The sequence below is a fragment of the Salmo trutta genome, chromosome 8, assembly GCF_901001165.1.
Source record: "Salmo trutta chromosome 8, fSalTru1.1, whole genome shotgun sequence".
In the NCBI taxonomy this organism is placed as follows: domain Eukaryota; kingdom Metazoa; phylum Chordata; class Actinopteri; order Salmoniformes; family Salmonidae; genus Salmo; species Salmo trutta.
The window spans coordinates 12,877,541-12,902,388 of NC_042964.1; the positions used below are offsets into that span (position 1 = coordinate 12,877,541).

The following is a 24,848-nucleotide window of genomic DNA, read 5'->3' on the forward strand; positions in this document are numbered from 1 at the left end:
ATAAAGAATGGTACCAACATATCCTCCAAGAGCAACTTCTCCCAACCATCCAGGAACAGTTTGGTGACGAACAATGCCTTTTCCAGCATGATGGAGCACCTTGCCATAAGGCAAAAGTGATAACTAAGTGGCTCGGGGAACAAAACATCAATATTTTGGGTCCATGGCCAGGAAACTCCCCAGACCTTAATCCCATTGAGAACTTGTGGTCAATCCTCAAGAGGCGGGTGGACAAACAAAACCCCACAAATTCTGACAAACTCCAAGCATTGATTATGCAAGAATGGGCTGCCATCAGTCAGGATGTGGCCCAGAAGTTAATTGACAGCATGCCAGGGCGGATTGCAGAGGTCTTGAAAAAGAAGGGTCAACACTGCAAATATTGACTATTTGCATCAACTTCATGTAATTGTCAATAAAAGCCTTTGACACTTATGAAATGCTTGTAATTATACTTCAGTATTCCATAGTAACATCTGACAAAAATATCTAAAGACACTGAAGCAGCAAACTTTGTGGAAATTAATATTTCAAAACCTTTGGCCACGACTGTACATATGATTTTTACAAACCAAGATTACATGGTTGTAGCCTACCTATCATGGGGGATTTGAATGTAAAATATAACCTTGTGAAATCTTCATAAGACTATTTGTTTACTTGTTTCAGTTTACTTATTCCACAAAGCATTGATATGATAGCAATGACTTGTCAACTTTATTGTTCATACAGTAGTTTTTTTTAAAGGTATCTAGTAGGTTTGGTCCAGTGTTGTCCACTTTTTTTTCTTCTTTTTTTTCTCCATTTTAACACAGCTGTTAGACAACAAAATATCCCTCAGTGACACTTCTACTCTAACATCGCAAACATTCATGGATGTTTTTATTTGGAGCTTTACGGGATTTGTAATAATATGAATTATCTGGATGAGATTTTCTAGAGATGTCTGGATCAAAGTGTTTACGTTCTATCGTTTTTTTATATCTGTGTGTTCCTTGGTATGAAAATGAAGTCTACCAAGTGTGCATTGAAACAACTGTATTGCTCTCTATTCAGTGATTCAATCAAGGAGCTCTGACGCCCTTTTATGGATAGAACTGAGAATCATCAGTTTTCTATGAATTGAACACCACAAAAGAATCCAGCAAGTCTCAATATAATAAAAGGTATCAAATAGCTAAATAGAACTGTCATTCTTTTCAACCCACCCGTACATCCCCACCCACCTGCAACAGCTGACATATATAACAAATCTCAGCAGCAGAAACACCAGCAGGCCCAGATAAACATAGACCTCCTTCCTGGTATAAAGCCACAATCAGCCACATATCCAGTACCAGATCAACCACAACAAAGAAAACAGACCTCAGAGAGTCGTCAGGAATTCTGACACAGTTTAGGTGACGCTGGGTTGGCGCTCCTGCATGGTGTGTGTGAACCTAAAAGCCACACCTTTGTGCTTGCTATAGCTCTTCAGTACTGAAGCACAGACAACATGTCTTCTGTTCCTCTTTGAAACCAAGAGGTCTAGTCTGTTTAGTATACACATTCTAATTCCCCTGGTTCCAGCACTTTAAAAAAAAGATGTATAATTTCAGTCATTCGTTTCGAAAGTAGTGTTCAATTCAACAATTGTGTACTATGCCATCCATTTCGTCCTGCAATTTTGTTGTATTTTGATATGTTCCGAATTCCAAATTGTTCAATATGTTATGAATAAGTTCTTAAGATCCTGGACCGCATCTTTAACTTCTTGGCAGACCGCTTCAATGGCCCCAACTGCAGTGGAGGGGCCCAACATCAGAGGAACTATATTGAGAGAAATTACTGTTTGTTGCTTGCGTCATCCCTAAGAATCTATGTAGACATATTCAAGCCATCATAGAAAGTGATATCGCAGCCCTGTTCTTTAGTGCCATCTCCTGGCTGCTGAGGTGGTGCACATCCAATATCTGCTTCCACCAGGCCTGCTGCTGGGTCCTATGAAAAAAACTTTGGTTCCAGTCTGAGACAATGGGACAGACGTGGCTCAGCTCTGCACTGAAGTCCCTGCTGCTGTAATTCTTCCTGTGTTGACAACTACTTCTGCTTTCATCACTTACCCACAATGCTGCTGTAAAAAGTCTAGGTTTCGACCTCATTTACCTCTGATGGTTTCTCAGGTCTCAGCAGCACAACATGACTTCTATCACAGCAGTTTCACATAAAAGACTGACTGTTCATCAGATTCAAGTTTGATACAACTACTTTGAATGAGAGTTTTAGTTTTGTTTCGTTTGAGAAGTTTCCAATGAAGGAAAGTGTCCTTTCTTGAGCATTCGGTCTAAACAGGGTGTCGTCTGAAAGTATAGGACTTGGTTGTAGTCAAATCAATTCAAATTCATACCTTCCTGACAGCAGGAGGCAAATGAGTGATGGAGGATGTGGGTTCCATCACCCAGAATGCTCTATGCCTGCCCTGAATAACCCCACTTGTGTAACGGATGTCAGCCCAGCTAAAGCATTACAGGAAGTACTTATATGGTCTCTTCCTCGTTAGTAGAGCAGGTACTGTGAGCTAAAGGCTGAAAGGGGAGATTTCTCCTCTAGAACTCCAAGAGGTACTTACTTTTTGAGAATAAGGTTGATTTTCTTTAGGCTGTACAGTGCACGGAATGTTGCTGTTTTCAAGATAAATATTATGGAAAATTGCTGGCTGCAATTGTTTTCCATCAGGACCTCATCATTGGGATGTCTGTTGTTCCTGGGACTCAGCCCACCCCATCCAATTTGCATGGGATGCATTTGTATTGGGTAAGGCTGTCAGCATATGGCTAAAGCACTACATGTACCAGATATCAGGCTAGGTTGGCTTTCAGGAAGTACTTTTATTTCTGTCTCTTCCTCATCAGTCCAGTGGGCACTGTGAGCTTCGAGGTGAGAGGATGTTTCTCTAAGTAATGAGAGGTAAGTACATTTTAAGAATAAGGTTTGTATTCAAGACTGTTCTGTTCAGATGGCATCAGGGTGTATCACTGTTTAGAATATGGGTCTGGTCATCAGCAATATGTTGTGGGCATCTGTCACTAAGGATGGGGACGCTAGGGAAATTAATCAGAGGTAATATTGTTTGATAAGTTGATTATTTTGTTCATCTGTTTTGAACTGCCAGTGATCCTTCCCATAATGCAGAAGGTTAGGATGCTTTGATAGGACATAGTCAAGACAGTGTTCCCAACATTGTAGGGTCTCAGTTCTTATTAAGAATCCACCAAATGTTCAAACTTTGCTATATGCACAGTCAAACAACGGAAGTGATGGATTCAACTTTCAATTTACTTACCTACTGCAGCGCGCCAGTGTCAAACTTGCTAGAGTAAATTATTTGAAGTCAATTTATAAGTGTCGTTTTATGTATTTCTTTCAAGTTTGCTAACGTTAGCTAGACCTACTAGTAGTTCTGTTGTGATAATTCCTTTAGTTGTGTCAGAGTTCAAGCAGAACTGACAGCATTTCAACTACTTTGCTGATCTGAAACAGACAATCATATTAGTCAAAAATATCAAATTCCCAGCTTATGCTTCAATACCGACTTTATAAGATGTTTTAAAATAGTTTTTTTATTCCATGACGTACAGTAAGGCATTGTTGGCAGAATAGATGGATGCAGTTCAATGCATGATATAATTCACCAATACATTTCTTGGTAGTCCCAAAAAATATTGCTATCAGGTTGTAAATAACAGCTGGCCTGGTACATTGTTTACTGTCTCCACCCATTCGGGATGAACTGTTTCAGTTTCAATGACTCCATATTTTGAACAAAAACGGACGACTGTAACTAAAGCTGGGAATGTCAATACAATCAAACTAGCAACGATCACAAGTCAGTCATAATGTGGCTAATAGGCTAGTGCACATGTGTCAAACACAAGGCCCGTGTGCCGAATAGGACACACAAGTGAGTATAAATGAGTCAACAGTTGAGTCATCTACTTTATGGAAATACAGCCTGATGGGCTTGCATTGGTGAATTAAACTTCAATTGCTCCCATTTACAGCAGAGAGAAAGTGTACAGACACATGCCACAGTCTGAGCTAGGCTACTCAAATGTTGCAATCTGGCTTCGGTTTTTAAAGCCTGACAATAACACAAAAAACAAAACACCATGTAAAACCGAAACATGTAGGCCTATTACAGCAACATTTGAGCGGTAGTCTAGATTGGCTGTGTCGGGGTAGGTTCCTTGATTCCTTGTCAATCATTGGCTTATTGGTGAAATCAGCAGTCAGACAATATCTTCTTTAAGTAAATCAATCAAACCTTTATTAATGCAATTGCAGACAGAAGTTGACAATGTAAACATAGCGTGTATGTTTCAGAGTAAGTTCTGCACCCACTAGGGCCTAGTGGTATGATCACCTACGTCAATGTATGTATACAGCAATATGCTGAGGTTACCTTATAAGGCAACCTAGTACAGTAGCTTCTCTGAATTCATTAGCATTGTCCACTGTCACACAAGATCAACATGTCAAAAGCAGACAATGGTTACTTCTCTTTATCTAGTTTCAGTCTGACTCAGACCTAGCCTGCAAGCACACTCTCGCAACAGCCAGGGCTTAACCGCAAAGACTAATATAGATCGCTTGTGCAATGTATAGTGCCAGAGTTTTTAGACACATAGCAACAGTATCTTATTATAAGGTCTGCAGCAAAACATATGAATCTTAAGGTCCACTTAATCGATAATGGGGAGGGTCTTTGGGACCCTAACCCCTTCAGCTACCCAACTATAACAGCTACATTTTGAGTGCACCATACAGCAATGACACATTCAACAACACTGGTGATCCATGCAGCGCAGAAAAACACATGGCGGTAGGCCTATGTATGCAGGAGAACACTGTTCTAAAATGTGCACTGCACATGCAAGCGGTTTCATTGACAGAGATGGAACAATGTGTTAGAAAGGGAGGGAATTAAAAGATGTAACAACCAACTAAAACCTGAAAAAAATTTGAAACCTGTGAAATTCTGACTCAGTTGACAGCCTCGTTTATCTGTTTCAATAGTAGGCCTACTATTAGACTACTTGCACAGTACAGCTTGGGTTGGTCTGACGGTGAAAGACCAATATGGGATTCAGCATTTTAGGTCATTCAGTGTTGCTCATAGAATTTTTCACACAGGGTGCTTTCTTTCGCCGGGCGGGCTGTTGGAAATGTTTTGGCAACATTTGAGTAATACTCACTTCTCCAGGCACCACTACACCACTGGATGTAGTCTATAGCCTAAGTAGAGGTGTATGCATATTAAACCATCATTCATAAGCTCAATGTTTTCACACAGTGAAAGAAAAATAGTTTATCAGATAACAAAATCATAGGTAGAATGGGGACTGAGGGGATGGCTTCCATTTTATGTGCTCCTAACCAACTGTGCTATTTTGTTAATTTTTTTTGCGTTGTTTGTAACTTGTTTTGTTTTTTTACTTATTTTGTACATATTGTTTCTGCTACCATCACTTATGATCAAAAATAACTTCTGGACATCAGAACAGTGATTACTCACCTCAAACTGGACAAAGATTTTTTCTTTAACGAGTCCGACGCTAAAGATATATTGCTTTCTCGGGAACAGCCCCAAATCCCTGCCCCAAATCCCAACGTGCAATCATTGGATAACAAAATGGATGAGCTCTGATCAAGAATATCCTACCAACGGGACATAATAAATGGTAATATCTTATGTTTCACAGAGTTGTGGCTGAACGACGACATGGATAACATACAGCATACAGCTGCCTCCGATAAGACAAGGGGTGGCGGTCTGTGTCTATTTGTAAACAACAGCTGGTGCATGTAATATTAAGGAAGTGTCAAGGTTTTGCTCACCTGAGGTAGAGTATCTCATGATAAGCTGTAGACCACACTATTTACCAAGAGAGTTCTCATCTATATTTTTCGTAGCTGTCTATTTACACCACAAACCGATGCTGGCACTAAGACGGCACTCAACGAGCTGTATAAGGCAATAAGCAAACAGGAAAATGCTCATCCAGAGGCAGTACTCCCAGTGGCAGGGGACTTTAATGCAGGGAAACTTAAATCAGTTTTACCTAATTTCTACCAGCATGTTAAATGTGCAACCGGAGGGGGAAAAAAACGTATAGGCCACCTTTACTCCACAAACAGAGATGCGTACAAAGCTCTCCCTCGCCCTCCATTTGGTAGATCTGACCATAACTCTATCCTCCTGATTCCTGCTTACAAGCAAAATCTAAAGCATGAAGTACCAGTCACTCACTCAATAAGGAAGTGGTCAGAGGAAGCAGATGCTAAGCTACAGGACTGTTTTGCTAGCACAGACTGGAATATGTTCCGGGATTCTTCCAATGGTATTTAAGGAGTACACCACATCAGGCACTGGCTTCATCAATAAGTGCATCGAGGACATCATCCCCACAGTGACCGTACGTACATACCCCAACCTGAAACCATGGATTACAGACAACATGCGAATTGAGCTAAAGGGTAGAGCTGCCGCTTTCAAGGAGCAGGACTCTAACCCGGACGCTTATAAGAAATCCTGCTATGCCTTCCGACGAACCATCAAACAGGCAAAGCGTCAATACAGGACTAAGATTGAATCGTATTACACCGGCTCCGACGCTCGTCGGATGTGGCAGGGCTTGCAAACTATTACAGACTACAAAGGGAAGCACAGCCGCGAGCTTCCCAATGACACGAGCCTACCAGACGAGCTAAATCACTTCTATGCTCGCTTCGAGGCAAGCAACACCGACCCATGAATGAGAGCATCAGCTGTTCCAGACGACTGTGTGGTCTTGCTCTCTGTAGCCGATGTAAGTAAGACCTTTAAATAGGTCAACAGTCAAGGCCGCAGGGCCAGACAGATTACCAGGATGTGTACTCCGAGCAGCGCTGACCAACTGGCATGTGTCTTCACCGACATTTTCAACCTGTCCCTGACTGAGTGTAATACCAACATGTTTCAAGCAGACCACCATAGTCCCTGTGCCCAAGAACACCAAGGTAACCTGCCTAAATGACTACTGACCCGTAGCACTCACGTCTGTAGCCACATCAACACCATTATCCCAGAAATCCTAGACCCACTCCAATTTGCATACCTCCCCAACAGATCCACAGATGATGCAATCTCTATTGCACTCTCAATCGCACATTCATTGACTACAGCTCAGCATTCAACACCAAAGTACCCTCAAAGCTCATCACTAAGCTAAGGACCCTAGGACTAAACACCTCCCTCTGCAACTGGATCTGCCACGCTGATCCTCAACACAGGGGCCCCTCAGGGGTGCATGCTCAGTCCCCTCCTGTAATCCCTGTTCACCCATGACTGCATGGCCAGGCACGACTCCAACACCATCATCAAGTTTGCCGATGACACAACAGTGGTAGGCCTGATCACTGACAACGATGAGACAGTCTATAGGGAGGAGGTCAGAGACCTGGCCATGTGGTGCCAGGATAACAACCTCTCCCTCAACGTGATCAAGACAAAGGAGATGATTGTGGACTACAGGAAAAGGAGGACTGAGCACGCCCCCATTCTCATCGACGGTGCTGCAGTGGAGCAGGTTGAGAGCTTCAAGTTCCTTGGTGTCCACATCACCAACAAACTGTCATGGTCTAAACACACCAAGACAGTTGTGAAGAAGACACGACAATGCCTATTCCCCCTCAGGTGACTGAAAAGATTTGGCATGGGTCCTCAGATCCTCAAAATGTTATAGAGCTGCACCATCAAGAGCATCCTGACTGGTTGCATCACCGCCTGGTATGGCAACTGCTCGGCCTCCGACCGCAAGGCTTTACATAGGTTACTGCGTACGGCCCAGTACATTACTGGAGCCAAGCTTCCTGCCATCCAGGACCTCTATACCAGGCGGTGTCAGAGGAAGGCCCAAAAAATTGCCAAGGACTCCAGCCACCCTAGTCATAGACTGTTCTCTCTGCTACCGCATGGCAAGCAGTACCGGAGCGCCAAGTCTAGGTCAAAATGGCTTCTTAACAGCTGCTACCCCCAAGCCATAAGACACTTGAAGAGTTAATACAATTGCTACCCGGACTATTTGCATTGTTCCCACCCCTCATTTTTACGCTGCTGCTACTCTCTGTTTATTATCCATGCATAGTCACTTTACTTCTACCTACATGTACATATTACCTCGACTAACTGGTGCCCCCGAACATTGACTCTATACCTGAATTCCCTGTATATAGCCTCGCTACTGTTATTTTATTATTGTCGCTCCTTAATTATTATTATTATTTAATTTTTTTCTTAAAACAGCATTGATTGTTAACGTCTTGTAAGTAAGCATTTCACTGTTGTATTCGGCGCATGTGACAAATACAATTTGATTTGATTTATGTGAGCTCCCGAAGCTGTGCCGAATGCGCTCCCTCCCAGTCCCCAGGTATGCAGCTGGAAAAGCTACCATGTTTCAGTTTTTTAGGGACAAGAAATGTATGCTGCCTAGGCTACAACAGCACAATGTAATGAAACATTCTATTATTGTTTTCAAGTGAGTACAAAACTCTAGTCTAGGCTGTAAACTGCAGTGAATAGCCTATCATTTGAATAACAGCTCAAAAGCGTGGCGTTTTGAATGCAACCCACCCAGTATTCATTTAGAAATAACTGCATCTAGCCTGCCTGTTTGGGCAACCATTTGGATCAGTTATGGGGTTTTTCTCGGCTGGCCATATATGGAAGTTACATTTTACTTTATGGGTTGGTTATGTAGGCTTCTTCTAACCCATCGTTTTCTACTACTTATAATAATACGATTAAATTATATCTTTACATTATTAAAAACCAAAGTCTATCAGAATTCCAGTCTTGTCACATCCTGACCAGTAAAGGGGTTATTTGTTCTTATAGTTTGGTCAGGACGTGGCAAGGGGTATTTGTTTTATATGGTTCGTGGTGGTTGTGTATGTAGAGGGGTGTTAGATTTATGCATTCCGGGGTTTTTGGTTATTGTTCTATGTTAGTTTATTTCTATGTTCTGTCTAGTCGTTTGGATTTCTATGTTTTTCTAATTGGTGTTGGAGCCTTCAGTTGGAGGCAGCTGTATATCGTTGCCTCTGATTGAAGGTCCTATAATTAGGAGTATGTTTGTTTTGGGGTTTGTGGGAGTTTGTTTCTTGTTTTGCTGTGTGCCTGACAAGACTGTCTAGTTCGTTTTCTTGTTAAGTGTTCATGTTTATAAAAAATAAAAGGTAAATATGAGCATTCACGTACCCGCTGCGTTTTGGTCTACACCCTACGACACAGTCATTCCAATAAATGTTATATCAAATCAAATCAAATCAAATGTATTTATATAGCCCTTCGTATATCAGCTGAAATCTCAAAGTGCTGTACAGAAACCCAGCCTAAAACCCCAAACAGCAAGCAATGCATGTGAAAGAGGCACGGTGGCTAGGAAAAACTCCCTAGGAAAAACTCCCTAGAAAGGCCAAAAACCTAGGAAGAAACCTAGAGAGGAACCAGGCTATGAGGGGTGGCCAGTCCTCTTCTGGCTGTGCCGGGTGGATATTATAACAGAACATGGTCAAGATGTTAAAATGTTCATAAATGACCAGCATGGTCAAATAATAATAATCATTGTAGTTGTCGAGGGTGCAACAAGCACGTCCGGTGAACAGGTCAGGGTTCCGTAGCCGCAGGCAGAACAGTTGAAACTGGAGCAGCAGCATGGCCAGCAAGGAGTCATCATGCCAGGTAGTCCCGAGGCATGGTCCTAGGGCTCAGGTCCTCCGAGAGAAAGAAAGAAAGAGAGAATTAGAGAGAGCAAATTTAAATTCACACAGGACACCAGATAAGACAAGAGAATACTCCAGATGAAACAGACTGACCCTAGCCCCCCGGCACATAAACTACTGCAGCATAAATACTGGAGGCTGAGACAGGAGGGATCAGAAGACACTGTGGCCCCATCCGATGATACCCCCGGACAGGGCCAAACAGGCAGGATATAACCCCACCCACTTTGCCAAAGCACAGCCCCCACACCACTAGAGGGATGTCTACAACCACCAACTTACCGTCCGAAGACAAGGCCGAGTATAGCCCACAAAAATCTCCGCCATGGCACAACCCAAGGGGGGGGGGGGGGCGCCAACCCAGACAGGAAGACCACGTCAGTGACTCAACCCACTCAAGTGACGCACCCCTCCCATGGACGGCATGGAAGAACACCAGTAAGTCAGTGACTCAGCCCCTGTAATAGGGTTAGAGGCAGAGAATCCCAGTGGAAAGAGGGGAACCGGCAAGGCAGAGACAGCAAGGGCGGTTCGTTGCTCCAGCCTTTCCGTTCACCTTCACACTCCTGGGCCAGACTACACTTAATCATAGGACCTACTGAAGAGATAAGTCTTCAGTAAAGACTTAAAGGTTGAGACTGAGTCTGCGTCTCTCACATGGGTAGGCAGACTATTCCATAAAAATGGAGCTCTATAGGAGAAAGCCCTACCTCCAGCCGTTTGCTTAGAAATTCTAGGGACAATTAGGAGGCCTGCGTCTTGTGACCGTAGCGTACGTGTAGGTATGTACGGCAGGACCAAATCGGAAAGATAGGTAGGAGCAAGCCCATGTAATGCTTTGTAGGTTAGCAGTAAAACCTTGAAATCAGCCCTTGCCTTAACAGGAAGCCAGTGTAGGGAGGCTAGCACTGGAGTAATATGATCAAATTTTTTGGTTCTAGTCAGGATTCTAGCAGCCGTATTTAGCACTAACTGAAGTTTGTTTAGTGCTTTATCCGGGTAGCCGGAAAGTAGAGCATTGCAGTAGTCCAGCCTAGAAGTAACAAAAGCATGGATAAATTTTTCTGCGTCATTTTTGGACAGAAAGTTTCTGATTTTTGCAATGTTACGTAGATGGAAAAAAGCTGTCCTTGAAACAGTCTTGATATGTTCTTCAAAAGAGAGATCAGGGTCCAGAGTAACACCGAGGTCCTTCACAGTTTTATTTGAGACGACTGTACAACCATCCAGATTAATTGTCAGATTGAACAGAAGATCTCTTTGTTTCTTGGGACCTAGAACAAGCATCTCTGTTTTGTCCGAGTTTAAAAGTAGAAAGTTTGCAGCCATCCACTTCCTTATGTCTGAAACACAGGCTTCTAGCGAGGGCAATTTTGGAGCTTCACCATGTTTCATTGAAATGTACAGCTGTGTGTCGTCCGCATAGCAGTGAAATTTAACATTATGTTTTCGAATGACATCCCCAAGAGGTAAAATATATAGTGAAAACAATAGTGGTCCTAAAACGGAACCTTGAGGAACACCGAAATTTACAATTGATTTGTCAGAGGACAAACCATTCACAGAGACAAACTGATATCTTTCCGACAGATAAGATCTAAACCAGGCCAGAACTTGTCCATGTAGACCAATTTGGGTTTCCAATCTCTCCAAAAGAATGTGGTGGTCGATACCCTTTGATCTTCAAGAATAGGACTTGGAAATATGAAAGTATAAATTAGCCAAATTGTTTTACCTGAGCATAACCCCAAAACTAAGGATTTATTAGCCAGCCCTACTCTATTGTTTATGATTTTGTTGGACTGATTGTGATCATTGATTCGAGTTGAGAAAGTCTACTGAAATGTGATATTTACATGTGAAAATGAATGCCAAATGCTGCATTTGCTATAGGCCTATTGTTACCTTTTTGTTGGTGACACTTTGATATCTTGATAATATACAGTTGTTTAAAGGGCAAATCCACAGATGAAACAATAACAAAACAGTTGCCCCGCATCAGTTTTGCTGAAAAGCTGAGGGTTGGGCCTGGAGAAATGAAACCACTCTCAGATTAATAGACAGAGCTTTGGATGCAAGGTCTGACCATCCATGATACCAAAATTATTGTTTTAACTATGTTATGAGGCTATACAGTTTGTTTACATTTACAATGTTTAGAAACATTGGAGTAAAACAAGTTTATATGTTGGGTTCTGATGGGGTATGACAGTTGAACTAAGCTCATAAGTTATAATCTTCTAGAATCAATTGAGATATATATATATATATATACAGTGGGGGAAAAAAGTATTTATTCAGTCACCAATTGTGCAAGTTCTCCCACTTAAAAAGATGAGAGAGGCCTGTAATTTTCATCATAGGTACACTTCAACTATGACAGACAAAATGAGAAAAAAAATCCAGAAAATCACATTGTAGGATTTTTAATGAATTTATTTGCAAATTATGGTGGAAAATAAGTATTTGGCCAATAACAAAAGTTTATCTCAATACTTTGTTATATACCCTTTGTTGGCAATGACACAGGTAAAACGTTTTCTGTAAGTCTTCACAAGGTTTTCACACACTGTTGCTGGTATTTTGGCCCATTCCTCCATGCAGATCTCCTCTAGAGCAGTGATGTTTTGGGGCTGTCGCTGGGCAACACGGACTTTCAACTCCCTCCAAAGATTTTCTATGGGGTTGAGATCTGGAGACTGGCTAGGCCACTCTAGGACCTTGAAATGCTTCTTACGAAGCCACTCCTTCGTTGCCCGGGCGGTGTGTTTGGGATCATTGTCATGCTGAAAGACCCAGCCACGTTTCATCTTCAATGCCCTTGCTGATGGAAGGAGGTTTTCACTCAAAATCTCACGATACTTGGCCCCATTTATTCTTTCCTTTACACGGATCAGTCGTCCTGGTCCCTTTGCAGAAAAATAGCCCCAAAGCATGATGTTTCCACCCCCATGCTTCACAGTAGGTATGGTGTTCTTTGGATGCAACTCAGCATTCTTTATCCTCCAAACACGATGAGTTGAGTTTTTACCAAAAAGTTATATTTTGGTTTCATCTGACCATATGACATTCTCCCAATCCTCTTCTGGATCATCCAAATGCTCTCTAGCAAACTTCAGACGGGCCTGGACATGTACTGGCTTAAGCAGGGGGACACGTCTGGCACTGCAGGATTTGAGTCCCTGGCGGCGTAGTGTGTTACTGATGGTAGGCTTTGTTACTTTGGTCATAGCTCTCTGCAGGTCATTCACTAGGTCCCCCCGTGTGGTTCTGGGATTTTTGCTCACCGTTCTTGTGATCATTTTGACCCCACGGGGTGAGATCTTGCATGGAGCCCCAGAGCGAGGGAGATTATCAGTGGTCTTGTGTGTCTTCTATTTCCTAATAATTGCTCCCACAGTTGATTTCTTCAAACCAAGCTGCTTACCTATTGCAGATTCAGTCTTCCCAGCCTGGTGCAGGTCTACAATTTTGTTTCTGGTGTCCTTTGACAGCTCTTTGGTCTTGGCCATAGTGGAGTTTGGAGTGTGACTGTTTGAGGTTGTGGACAGGTGTCTTTTATACTGATAACAAGTTCAAACAGGTGCCATTAATACAGGTAACGAGTGGAGGACAGAGGAGCCTCTTAAAGAAGAAGTTACAGGTCTGTGAGAGCCAGAAATCTTGCTTGTTTGTAGGTGACCAAATACTTATTTTCCACCATAATTTGCAAATAAATTCATAAAAAATCCTACAATGTGATTTTCTGGATTTTTTTCTTCTCATTTTGTCTGTCATAGTTGACATGTACCTATGATGAAAATTACAGGCCTCTCATCTTTTTAAGTGGGAGAACTTGCACAATTGGTGGCTGACTAAATACTTTTTTGCCCCACTGTATATAAAGGGATGTAGCAACTACAGATTGCCCCTATAAGTCTAACAAAGGTGTTTGAGTTTAAGCATGTGTCCATTAGGCCTATGGATTTATTATTTATCAGCATGAATTAGATTGCGCAATAAAAGCCTCACTTTTATTCTATAGGCTGGGATCAGCACTATGCAGCTGTTGCAAGAGCGCATTTCTCACTGGCTGTCCACTGGTTTCAAAAACAATGATTGATAGGCAGCTTAAACTTCTTGAATTCAACCATTATTGGGTTCAAATACTAATTTAGATTTGTGAACAGCCATCCACAACAACCACAATCCGTAAGGCGTAAATAGCTAAATGAGAGAGCAGCAGTGTGATTCACATCAATGTGCTATGTAGATATGTAGACTACACCACTGCTGTCATCCTTACCTCCAAGCGTTTATTCAAGTTAGTTCATCTTTGGATGCCGACAGCTGTCGCACCATTGGAAGACATAGCTTGGACTGTAGCCTACAAAAGCCTATTCCTGCTTTTTTCCCCGCGATCCATCAAACACATTTGGTGTGTCATCGTAGTGGTCTCTGCCTTCTAGTCAGACTCGCTCAGGTGGAACAAACTTAAATTTAAGCCTTTTTTTAATGTTGATTTGAATGTCATTGACAAAACAGAGAAGTGTCAAATACATTTTTTTTCCCGCAAACATCCTTTCCGAATTTCAATGTAATCCTCGAAGTAATCATCTAGTTTTTCAAAAGTATCTGTAATCTGATTACAATATTTTTGCTGGTAATGTAATGGATTTTTTTATGTAATCCTCTACATGTAATCCGTTACTCCCCAACCCTGGTGACGGAATTGATGTTCCAATTCAGCTTGTAATCAGTGGTGGTCCCCAAGTACTGACATAATCTCAATATCCACTCCATGTATTGATGGGGGGGATAGGCTTGGTTTATTATTTCCTAAAGTCGATTTGCATCTCTTTTTGTTTCCTTGTGTTTAGTACTGATGAGTTTTTGGTACAGTGCAGGAAATGTTGCTGTTTCCATGATAAAGATTGTGAAAACAAATGTAAGAAGAGTTGTCTAAAGCACTAAATATACCTGTTGTACCAGTCTAGTTGGGTTTCAGGAAGAACTTTAAATTGTGTCTCTTCCACATCAGTAGAGTGGCCACTGTGAGCTTCGGGCTGAGAGAGGACGTTTCTGCTCCAAGAACTCTAAGGGGTATGCACTTTTAAAGTCGATTTTTGAGAGTATTGGCACAGTCCAATGAATGCTGCTCTTTCCAAGTTATAACAAATCCTAACTCTGCATTTGACATAAATATAAAACAGCTTTAATAGTATTTCAGTCAGGTAAAGGCACCACACAGGTATGCACCAGAGATGTAAAACTGCAAGATTTCTTTGAGTAATAGGGCTTGTATTATTGATTTAATATTCTCCTAATGAACTAAACCAATTGTACTGTACAGTATATTCACTATCTATTTAGACACTAATAACATATACATTATAAGAGGATATTATACACTGTTATTTAACATACAAGAGCATATTGAAAATATCATGTTAAGTTACTATGAATCCCATTTCAATTTGATTGAATTGAAAAATATACTCATGACCTTTTCTCCCTCAGATATCCCTGCGTAGAAAAAATTGATAGGAATTATGGAAGACTTTTTTGAACATCTGGCCAAACTGGTTATCTCAGAGTCAACAGATCCTCTTATAAAGTGCATTATTAATAATAATCTGGAGAGGCTGAAGAAATTGATTAGAGGCAAGGACATCAATGCATTGTACCCTTGTGTTGAGTTACAAGATGAAGTAACACCTTTAATTGCTGCTGTTGCATTTGCAAATCAGGAGATTTGTACATTTCTTCTGGGAAAAGGTGCTGACCCCAACAAACCATCAAGGAGATATTTAGCACCGCTGCATTATGCTGGACGGCATAAAGTTCCAGTGAATATAGTGACAACATTACTGGAAGCAAAGGCAGATCCAAATGGTCCAGCAGAACAATCATTCTCTCCACTTCAATTAGCACATGACAGAGAGGATATTGTGAAGAAGTTGCTAGAATCTGGAGCTTTAATGTGGCTAAAACATGGCGTCCATCCTGCAATTGATCAGAAATTGGCCACAATAATTGTAAACTTTGCTAAAGAGAGTGAGTTCTTTTCCAAAATCAAGCTTTTTTTACATTTTGTACAAGCAATAAAACATTCATCCCCAACAGATGTTTTCAAACACTATGATCTTCACCTACTAGAGGAGAACCCACAAACCCACCTCACTATGATTGACATGTGCTTTAACATTGAAGGTGCAAATGAAGACGAATACTTCCAGAAAGCCATTAAATGGTTGAACGACTCCAAGAAACTAGTTTCCTATGTTGAAGATATAAGCAGACGTCTGTGTACAATTCCTCTGAAATTTAGGGCAGGTGCATTGAAATCCTTAGATAGAGTTGTTTGCGCCATGAAGGAAATACCTAATGAGGTGTCACTTACTGTAATTCCTGAGTTAGTGAAACTGATTTCCTGTAAAACAGAAGATTATCTCATGCCATTGATCATTGTTACGCTCTATGGCATCACACAGAAGACAAAAGACAAGGATTGTTGGAGCAACTCTGACCTTGAGAAAATATGCAAGCACATTGTCCCATGCACACAGAGGAAGGGTTATCCCTATGAATTGATGATGTATGCCTATGCCTTGCTAGCAGATCTTTCCACATTTAGTTGTGTTCCTGGTTACATCAGCTCTCTGGGACTGACTCCGGTACCTGACGGACTGCTTATCTTGGGAACGGATGAAAACCTGAAAGCAAAGCTGAGAGCTCTAAACAGGTCCTTAAAAAGACAACATTCAGTCTCCAAGTCAGCAAGTGAAGATTCAAAAGACAGTAATTTGTCAGAAACCAAGAAGAAGAAGAGAAAGGCAAAAAAGAAAGACATACCAAAACAAGAGACAGACACACAAGAAAATAAAACATGTTTAGCCTTCAATACTTCATCTACTCCTGTTGAGGAATCTGGCCTTGATGAATGTTCTAGTGTGAAGCCGTTCCAACCCACCACTGACATGTCACCATTACAGCGCAAATGGCACAAAGTCAGCAAGCGGTGGGAGACAGTTAGAGAAGCTTGCCAACATGGTGAAAGTAAAGTATATAAAGTAGGAAATCTCACTCTAATATATGATGATAATTACTTCCGCATAGCAAAGGGAAGTGATGGAACTGAGGTCTTCTTGGGCCTGAGGGATGATGGCACTGAAGTAGCCATAAAGAGAATGATAAAGTCAAACTATCAAATTCTCAAGAGTGAGGAAGGATTTTTACGTCTTCCAGAGCTTGACAGTACCTTTATTGTGAGATACATGGACTTTGCAGAAGACAGTTTTTTTGGTTATCTTGCTCTTCAGCTCTGTGAATACACTCTGGATGAGTACATTAATACACACCTGTCCAAGGACGACACTCATGCCCTGATGAAAATCACTCAAGAGGTGCTCCGCAGTTTAAGTGTCATTCATTGTCCAACTACCAAAGTCCTTCATCGGGATATCAAACCTCAGAATGTTTTGATAGATGAGAGATACTATAGTATTGCACAGTTAAGCCTTTCACTCCCACTAAATCTAAAACATGGCTTTCATCATTATGGATTAAAAATCCATATGCAGTATCTTAAAGTCATTTTCTAGTATCTATACTTATGAAAAGCATGATAGTGATATTATTTATCCTTTACAGATATCAATGGAAATGCAAAATTGGCAGATTTTGGCATAAGTCGCAGATTGACAGTGGAACAAACAACTCTATACACAATCCCCGCAGGAACAAAATGCTGGATGGCAAAGGAGACGTTAGACAAACAAGGCTCTGGATATAAGAGGAGCTCTGATATACAGGTTGAGCAACGTGAAGATAGAAAACAGAACATTTCCTGTTTGTAGAGCGATGGACTGAATGATTGTTGTAATTTCAGGTGGCTGGGATGTTGGTATACTACATTCTTTCTGGTGGACACCACCCCTTTGAAGATCCACTTGGTGATGAACTTGAACAGAATCGAAACATAATCAAGGGGACTTACACACTAGAACATGTGGCAGACGAGGTGACAAAAGACCTCATTGAGTGGATGATCAATGAAGACCCTGATGAGAGACCTACAGTGGAGGAGACCCTGAATCATCCCCTCTTCTGGAAACCACAGAGGTGAAAATCCTTATATTTGTCACTTGAAAAGTTGTTTTATTAGTATGGCACCGTGTATAATAGGTAATAATGAAAATAATAATGAACATGGAGATAAAACTAAATTCTAGTTACAGTTACACGATTGACATGGTGACACAATTATAATACTCTACGTGCATAATTACAATAATTCATATTATTCAAATGTATTAAGGCATTAAAGCAAATGTAATATGTTAAACAAATTAAAAACCAAGTGTAAAGGTAGTTAGCTTTCGATAAAGTTTGTGGACGCCCTATGATTTATCATCATGCAAGATTTGCATTATCCATGGCTTGAAATTCTTACCTTACATAGACACCTTTGCCAGAGACTTACACCTATTTGCATCACTTGAGGCTTGACAACAAGGGATGGGGAGAATTATGAGGCAGTGCCATTCTTAAACTGATTAGCATGAGACTGAGAGGACAATTCCAACATGGACATAACTTCCCCTATAATTCGTTTCAAATGTATTCATGTACACTGTTCGATCAGGAGATTGGATTACTTGATAAAAATTGGGAATCAGGATGAGGCAGAGAACCATCGTAATGCTGACCAAGAGCTCGTTCAAGCTCTAGACCAAGGTGTTGAGAAGAGATCCTTCTATCAGTGTAAATCCAAGGTTAGCCAGACAACATTTTATTCACTACTTACCACCACAAGCCATTTATGAGAGTGTAAAGCAATATTAACGCATACAGCAATTCTTTGTCTTCACAGCTGCCCCCTTTGTTGATCCAGAAGCTGGAAGGTAAAAAGAAGGCCTACACTGAGAACACATTGGGGTTACTGCGCTTCATACGCAACCTTGATGCACACTAGTAAGTCAAAATACCAGAAGTAGTGTTAGTGGTACTGATCTAAATTTCAAATTGCTTTACATTTCAATCAATTGGGGGAATTGAATAGATATTGTACTCATTTCAAGTCCTAACATGACATACCAGATATCAAGTTAGATAAAGATTTCCTCTGATTTCTGTTAATCAAATCTGCCTCTGCAACTGATGTTACAGTATGTTGAAACTGCCCAACGCTGAGCATCTTCACTGACATCATAGAAAATGGCTTTTGTATTTTCTGTCTTTCTGCAGCACTAAGGTTGCGGATAAGGATGCAGATGCGGCCTGCTGTGTTTGCAAAGATCTGGAGACAACATTTCCTGATCTCTTTGGATGCGTTTACAAGTTTGCCAAGAAACAGAACTGGAATACAAGACGACCTGATCTGAGATATTTTTTAATGCAGAGGAACTAAGCTCATGATGCTGACATATATGTGTTTACACAGACAGTCCAATTCGGATTTTTTTGCCCAATAATTGGCAATAGAGCTGATCTGATTGGTCAAAAGACCAAAAATATCAGAATTGGGCTGCCTGTGTAAACACAGACTTTTTTCATTTGGAAGATGCTGTTGAAATTCAATATATTTATATTTCCCATTCGTTAGAGTAAATAGATTAGTGCAAATTTGACACAATGTTTTGAAGGAAAACTGTTGATTTTAGTATAATATTTCCAGGAATACATTCTATTAGATTGTCACAAAAAATATATATTATATGGCACATAGGCCAGCAGCGTATGAAAAGGGTTTGCTAACCATTATTCTATTTTAGCCTGCAGTTGTAAGCAGGCCTAGTGATTGTCATGCATTCTGAGTGGGAGATTTTATGGAGGAACACTGTTAACTGTTGCCTACGAGGGTATTTGGTCACAACTGTATGATTGTTCACGTAAAAGAATGCTTGACTGTGGAACCATTAAATGCTTTCTTCAAAAATGACTGTTAAAATGTTGCGTAATTCCCAACGTAAATCCCGCCTATTGAAATTGTATGGTTATTTTGGGTAAATGACACGCTGCAACGGTTTAGTTGACAGAACGTTCTGCCCTTGTTGTTGTCCTGATCATAGCAGAAAATGTTACTGTAATGTAACAGCCATGGTTGTTTTATTAAAAGCTGGTTATACTATTCATTCATTCCTATAAAGAAATTGAATTGACAGTCTGTCTGTCTGAACTCTATGCTTTCACTTGATATTCCAGAGGTCAATGCTTGGTCTCCCTGCAGAGTTCAACGCAATTAACTATTTAGGCTCCATGTCAGGCTTGAGGGGGCTGCCTGAACATAATGGAAACCTGGAGGGAAAGAAGAGGGATAAGTGCTGGAGTGAACACAATGTAAGTTGCCCACAAGAAGCCCTCACCTTAATTTAGGCTTGAGAGTTGCCTGTATGGTTCATATAACATATTATACAGCATAAGTCATGCGCCCTTTTCTGTCAAATTAGGTCATTTCTAGGCAATATTTCTGACCATATAGGGGACCACTTTTGCCTCAAGAGCAACCCCAAAGGCAAAAGTAAATCAAATACCTTTAAAAGGACCTCCTCATATTCTCTTTGAGAAACTGTTCGTTCTCTGCTCACTGTTTATTTAAGCTACTTGAATCAAACATGACAAGTCCCCGAGCACCTCTCTCAATACACCTAGGATAAAATAGAATTTATTATTGTGAACATGTCCACCCTCTGACATCCCTGCCCACCAACAACCGCTGACGTTAGACCTAAACATAGCAGCCAGCGGAGGAGAATCTCAATTCACCTTGCTGAACACAGTTGTAGCCTTAACCGATTAACGCAGGAGAAACCGTGACATCTGCGTGTCGGGAAGACGCCAAGAAAATATGAATAGTTTGAAAAGGAGTGAAAGTGATTGGCAAAGCCTGGTCAGCGAAGTGAGTGCGCTGCAAAAACCCTGTGACAATCGGTGGCGTGAGCCATCAGTGATGATTAGCGAATAGAACTACTGTTGCCATATGGAAGGAGAAATTAAAGTCTCAAGATACATCTTTTGTTACGATTATGAAGCCACGTGTATGGATTCTAGGGTTGTTTGTGTGCATATATCAATCAAATGTATTTATAAAGCCCTTCTTACATCAGCTGATGTCACAAAGTGCTGTACAGAAACCCAGCCTAAAACCCCAAACAGCAAGCAATGCAGGTGTAGAAGCACAGTGTCTAGGAAAAACTCCCTAGAAAGGCCAGAACCTAGTGTCACAGAATATGTCGTACTCTTCGGCGAATATGTCGTATTTGAGAGAGAAGGACCAAGGCGCAGCAGAAGTGTGGATACTCATGTTTTTAATGTTGAAAACAAAAAGGAGTAGAGCATCCACTGAAAACCAATAAACAAAACAATGAACGGTACTCACAATGTGACGGTGTGGCAGGCTATACCAAACACAGCAGTGCTCACAACAATTCCCCACAACCCCAAAGACAAACACACACACCTATATAGGACTTCCAATCAAAGGCAACTATACACACCTGCCTTCAATTGGAAGTCCCAATCATCCAACCAACATATACAAACACAAACCTGTCATGTCCTGACCCCAAAACTAAAACACTAGCTCCATCTGCTGGTCAGGACGTGACACCTAGATAGAAACCTAGAGAGGAACCAGGCTATGAGGGGTGGCCTGTCCTCTTCTGGCTGTGCATGGTGGAGATTATAACAGTACATGGCCAAGATGTTCAAATGTGTCTAGATGACCAGCAGGGTCAAATAATAATAAACACAGTGGTTGTCGAGGGTGCAACAGGTCAGCACCTCAGGAGTAAATGTCAGTTGGCTTTTCATAGCTGATCATTCAGAGTATCTCTACCGCCCCTGCTGTCTCTAGAGAGTTGAAAACAGCAGGTCTGGGACAGGTAGCACGTCCAGTGAACAGGTCAGGGTTCCATAGCCGCAGGCAGAACAGTTGAAACTGGAGCAGCAGCACGGCCAGGTGGACTGGGGTCAGCAAGGAGTCATCAGGCCAGGTAGTCCTGAGGCATGGTCCTATACCCTGCACAACGTATTTTAACACAACGCGATTGGTAGTCTAGCACCTGGTCCACCCAAAACAATCGACAGTATGTTGTGAAAAGTAGGTAGAATCTTAATGAAAATGATTCACAGCTGTAATGGCTGCCAAAGGTGCTTCCATCAAGTATTAAGTCAAGGTGGTGGAGACTTATCCAATTATGATATTTCAGTTGTTGTTTTTTCTCAATTTGGAAAATATCTTTCTTTCACTTTGAAAATGTGGATTATTTTATCTAGATCTGTAGGATTTATTTTTATTTGATCCCTCTTTAGAAGTATTTTTAAGGCAGCAAAAGGTGGAAAAAGGGGGTTCAAGGGGGTGTAGGCTTTCTATAGGCAGTGTAGTTCCTGGTGTGTAAGTGTAACCAGTGTTATGTCCCTTTCTGTACCATTCTATATATTGTTCCATAGTTCCTGGTGTGTAAGTGTAACCAGTGTTATGTCCCTTTCTCTACCATCCTATATATTGTTCCATAGTTCCTGGTGTGTAAGTGTAACCAGTGTTATGTCCCTTTCTGTACCATCCTATATATTGTTCCATAGTTCCTGGTGTGTAAGTGTAACCAGTGTTATGTCCCTTTCTCTACCATCCTATATATTGTTCCATAGTTCCTGGTGTGTAAGTGTAACCAGTGTTATGTCCCTTTCTGTACCATCCTATATATTGTTCCATAGTTCCTGGTGTGTAAGTGTAACCAGTGTTATGTCCCTTTCTCTACCATCCTATATATTGTTCCATAGTTCCTGGTGTGTAAGTATAACCGGTGTTATGTCCCTTTCTCTACCATCCTATATATTGTTCCATAGTTCCTGGTGTTGAAGCGTAAGCTGGAGAGTAAGGAGGCCCTACTGATCCTGTCCAAAGAGCTGGACACCTGTCAACAGGAGAGAGACCAGTACAAGCTGATGGCCAACCAGCTGCGAGAACACCACCATGGACTCAAGAAGAAATACAGAGAGCTCATTGTGAGTCTGCCTAAAGGATTTATATTTGAATTTAGTACTCCTTTTCTGCGACGTTTTGCCTTAAAGTGATAGTTCGTCCAAATGACGAATTTGACTTTGTTTTATGGATATATAAAAAGGGTCTAAGGACCTGGAAAGTCAGTGACCCATGAATGTTTTTTATTTTATTTGCTAGAGCTTAGCATTAGTATTATTGAGTGCAAAACAATGGGACCCCTGTTAGCATGATCTAAAAAGCAAGCCTAAATCACCTTGCAGTAAATGTTTGCATTTTATTCATTTCTATCAGTTCTTAAATGTGTGTTGTGTTTCAGGATGGAGATCCGTCTTTGCCACCAGAAAAACGCAATCAGGTAAGTTGTGCTGTTGTTGGCCATTCAATTCTTATTCTTAAAACTCTTGTCACTTTATCACAATGATGATGGACAAGGCTTATCTGAAGCTTTACCAGTTCAGCCTTCAAGCCAGGCTTTTTTGCATCCTGTGACTCTCCCACTCTTTCACTTCCATCCCTTTCCACTCCATCTACCCCTATTTCTCTCCCTCTATCTCTCCCTCTATCTCTCCCTCTATCTCTTCCTCCTCTCTCCAGGTGAACTACACTACATGACCAAAAGTATGTGGACACAGGCTTGTCGAACATCTCATTCCAAAATCATGTGCATTAATATGGAATTGGTCCCCCTTTTGCTGCTATAACAGCCTCCACTCTTCTGGGAAGGCTTTCCACTAGATGTTGGAACATTGCTGCGGGGATTTGCTTCCATTCAGCCACAAGAGCATTAGTGAGGTCGGCTCTGATGTTTGGCGATTAGGCCGGGCTCGCAGTTGGCGTTCCAATTCATCCCAAAGGTGTTCGATGGGGTTGAGGTCAGGGCTCTGTGCAGGCCAGTCAAGATCTTCCATACCAATCTCGACAAACCATTTCTGTATGGACCTTGCTTTGTGCATGGGGGCATTGTCATGTTGAAACAGTTCTGGTGCTGAAGTTGCGTCCAGAGGTAGTTAGGAACTCTATAGTGAGTGTTGCAACACCGGTTACACTTACACACCAGGAACTATGGAACAATATATAGGATGGTAGAGAAAGGGACATAACACTGGTTACACTTACACACCAGGAACTATGGAACAATATATAGGATGGTACAGAAAGGGACATAACACTGGTTACACTTACACACCAGGAACTATGGAACAATATATAGGATGGTAGAGAAAGGGACATAACACTGGTTACACTTACACACCAGGAACTATGGAACAATATATAGGATGGTACAGAAAGGGACATAACACTGGTTACACTTACACACCAGGAACTATGGAACAATATATAGGATGGTACAGAAAGGGACACAACACTGGTTACACTTACACACCAGGAACTATGGAACAATATATAGGATGGTACAGAAAGGGACATAACACTGGTTACACTTACACACCAGGAACTATGGAACAATATATAGAATGGCACAGAAAGGGACATAACACTGGTTACACTTACACACCAGGAACTATGGAACAATATATAGGATGGTAGAGAAAGGGACATAACACTGGTTATACTTACACACCAGGAACTATGGAACAATATATAGGATGGTAGAGAAAGGGACATAACACTGGTTATACTTACACACCAGGAACTATGGAACAATATATAGGATGGTAGAGAAAGGGACATAACACTGGTTACACTTACACACCAGGAACTATGGAACAATATATAGGATGGTACAGAAAGGGACATAACACTGGTTACACTTACACACCAGGAACTACACTGCCTATAGAAAGCCTACACCCCCTTGAACTTTTTTCCACCTTTTGCTGCCTTAAAAATACTTCTAAAGAGGGATCAACTTCAGCACAAGGCCTCTCCTTCATCAGCACTTTGAGAAAGGTAATAAGGAGAGGGCCCCGCTCTCTCTCTCTCTACTCTTGTCTTCCTGTCTCTCTTTCTTTCGCTCTCTCTATCTGTCGCTCGCTCACCTCTTGTCTCTCTCTCTCTTTCACCCTCTCTCTTTGTCTCTCTTTCTGTCTTTATCTCT

The 24,848-nt window shown here is 41.3% G+C and overlaps 1 protein-coding gene across 6 annotated transcripts in view; it reads left to right on the plus strand.

Moving 5' to 3' along the window:
• The window catches only part of LOC115198244 (serine/threonine-protein kinase/endoribonuclease IRE1a), a 28,683-nt gene extending 8,764 nt beyond the window's left edge, over window positions 1-19,919 (plus strand). The window contains exons 1-10 of one of the 6 annotated variants that reach the window (XM_029760045.1): window positions 2,504-2,600; window positions 2,716-2,793; window positions 2,892-2,946; window positions 14,828-14,886; window positions 15,304-17,271; window positions 17,437-17,597; window positions 17,675-17,907; window positions 18,431-18,560; window positions 18,659-18,759; window positions 19,033-19,919. In XM_029760045.1, the coding sequence (XP_029615905.1) occupies window positions 15,336-17,271; window positions 17,437-17,597; window positions 17,675-17,907; window positions 18,431-18,560; window positions 18,659-18,759; window positions 19,033-19,195 (2,724 nt within the window). In that variant the 5' untranslated portion in view covers window positions 2,504-2,600; window positions 2,716-2,793; window positions 2,892-2,946; window positions 14,828-14,886; window positions 15,304-15,335 and the 3' untranslated portion in view covers window positions 19,196-19,919. The other 5 variants (XM_029760046.1, XM_029760043.1, XR_003879192.1 and 2 more) reach the window with 5 other exon arrangements.
• Window positions 19,920-24,848: the final 4,929 nt, after the last annotated feature.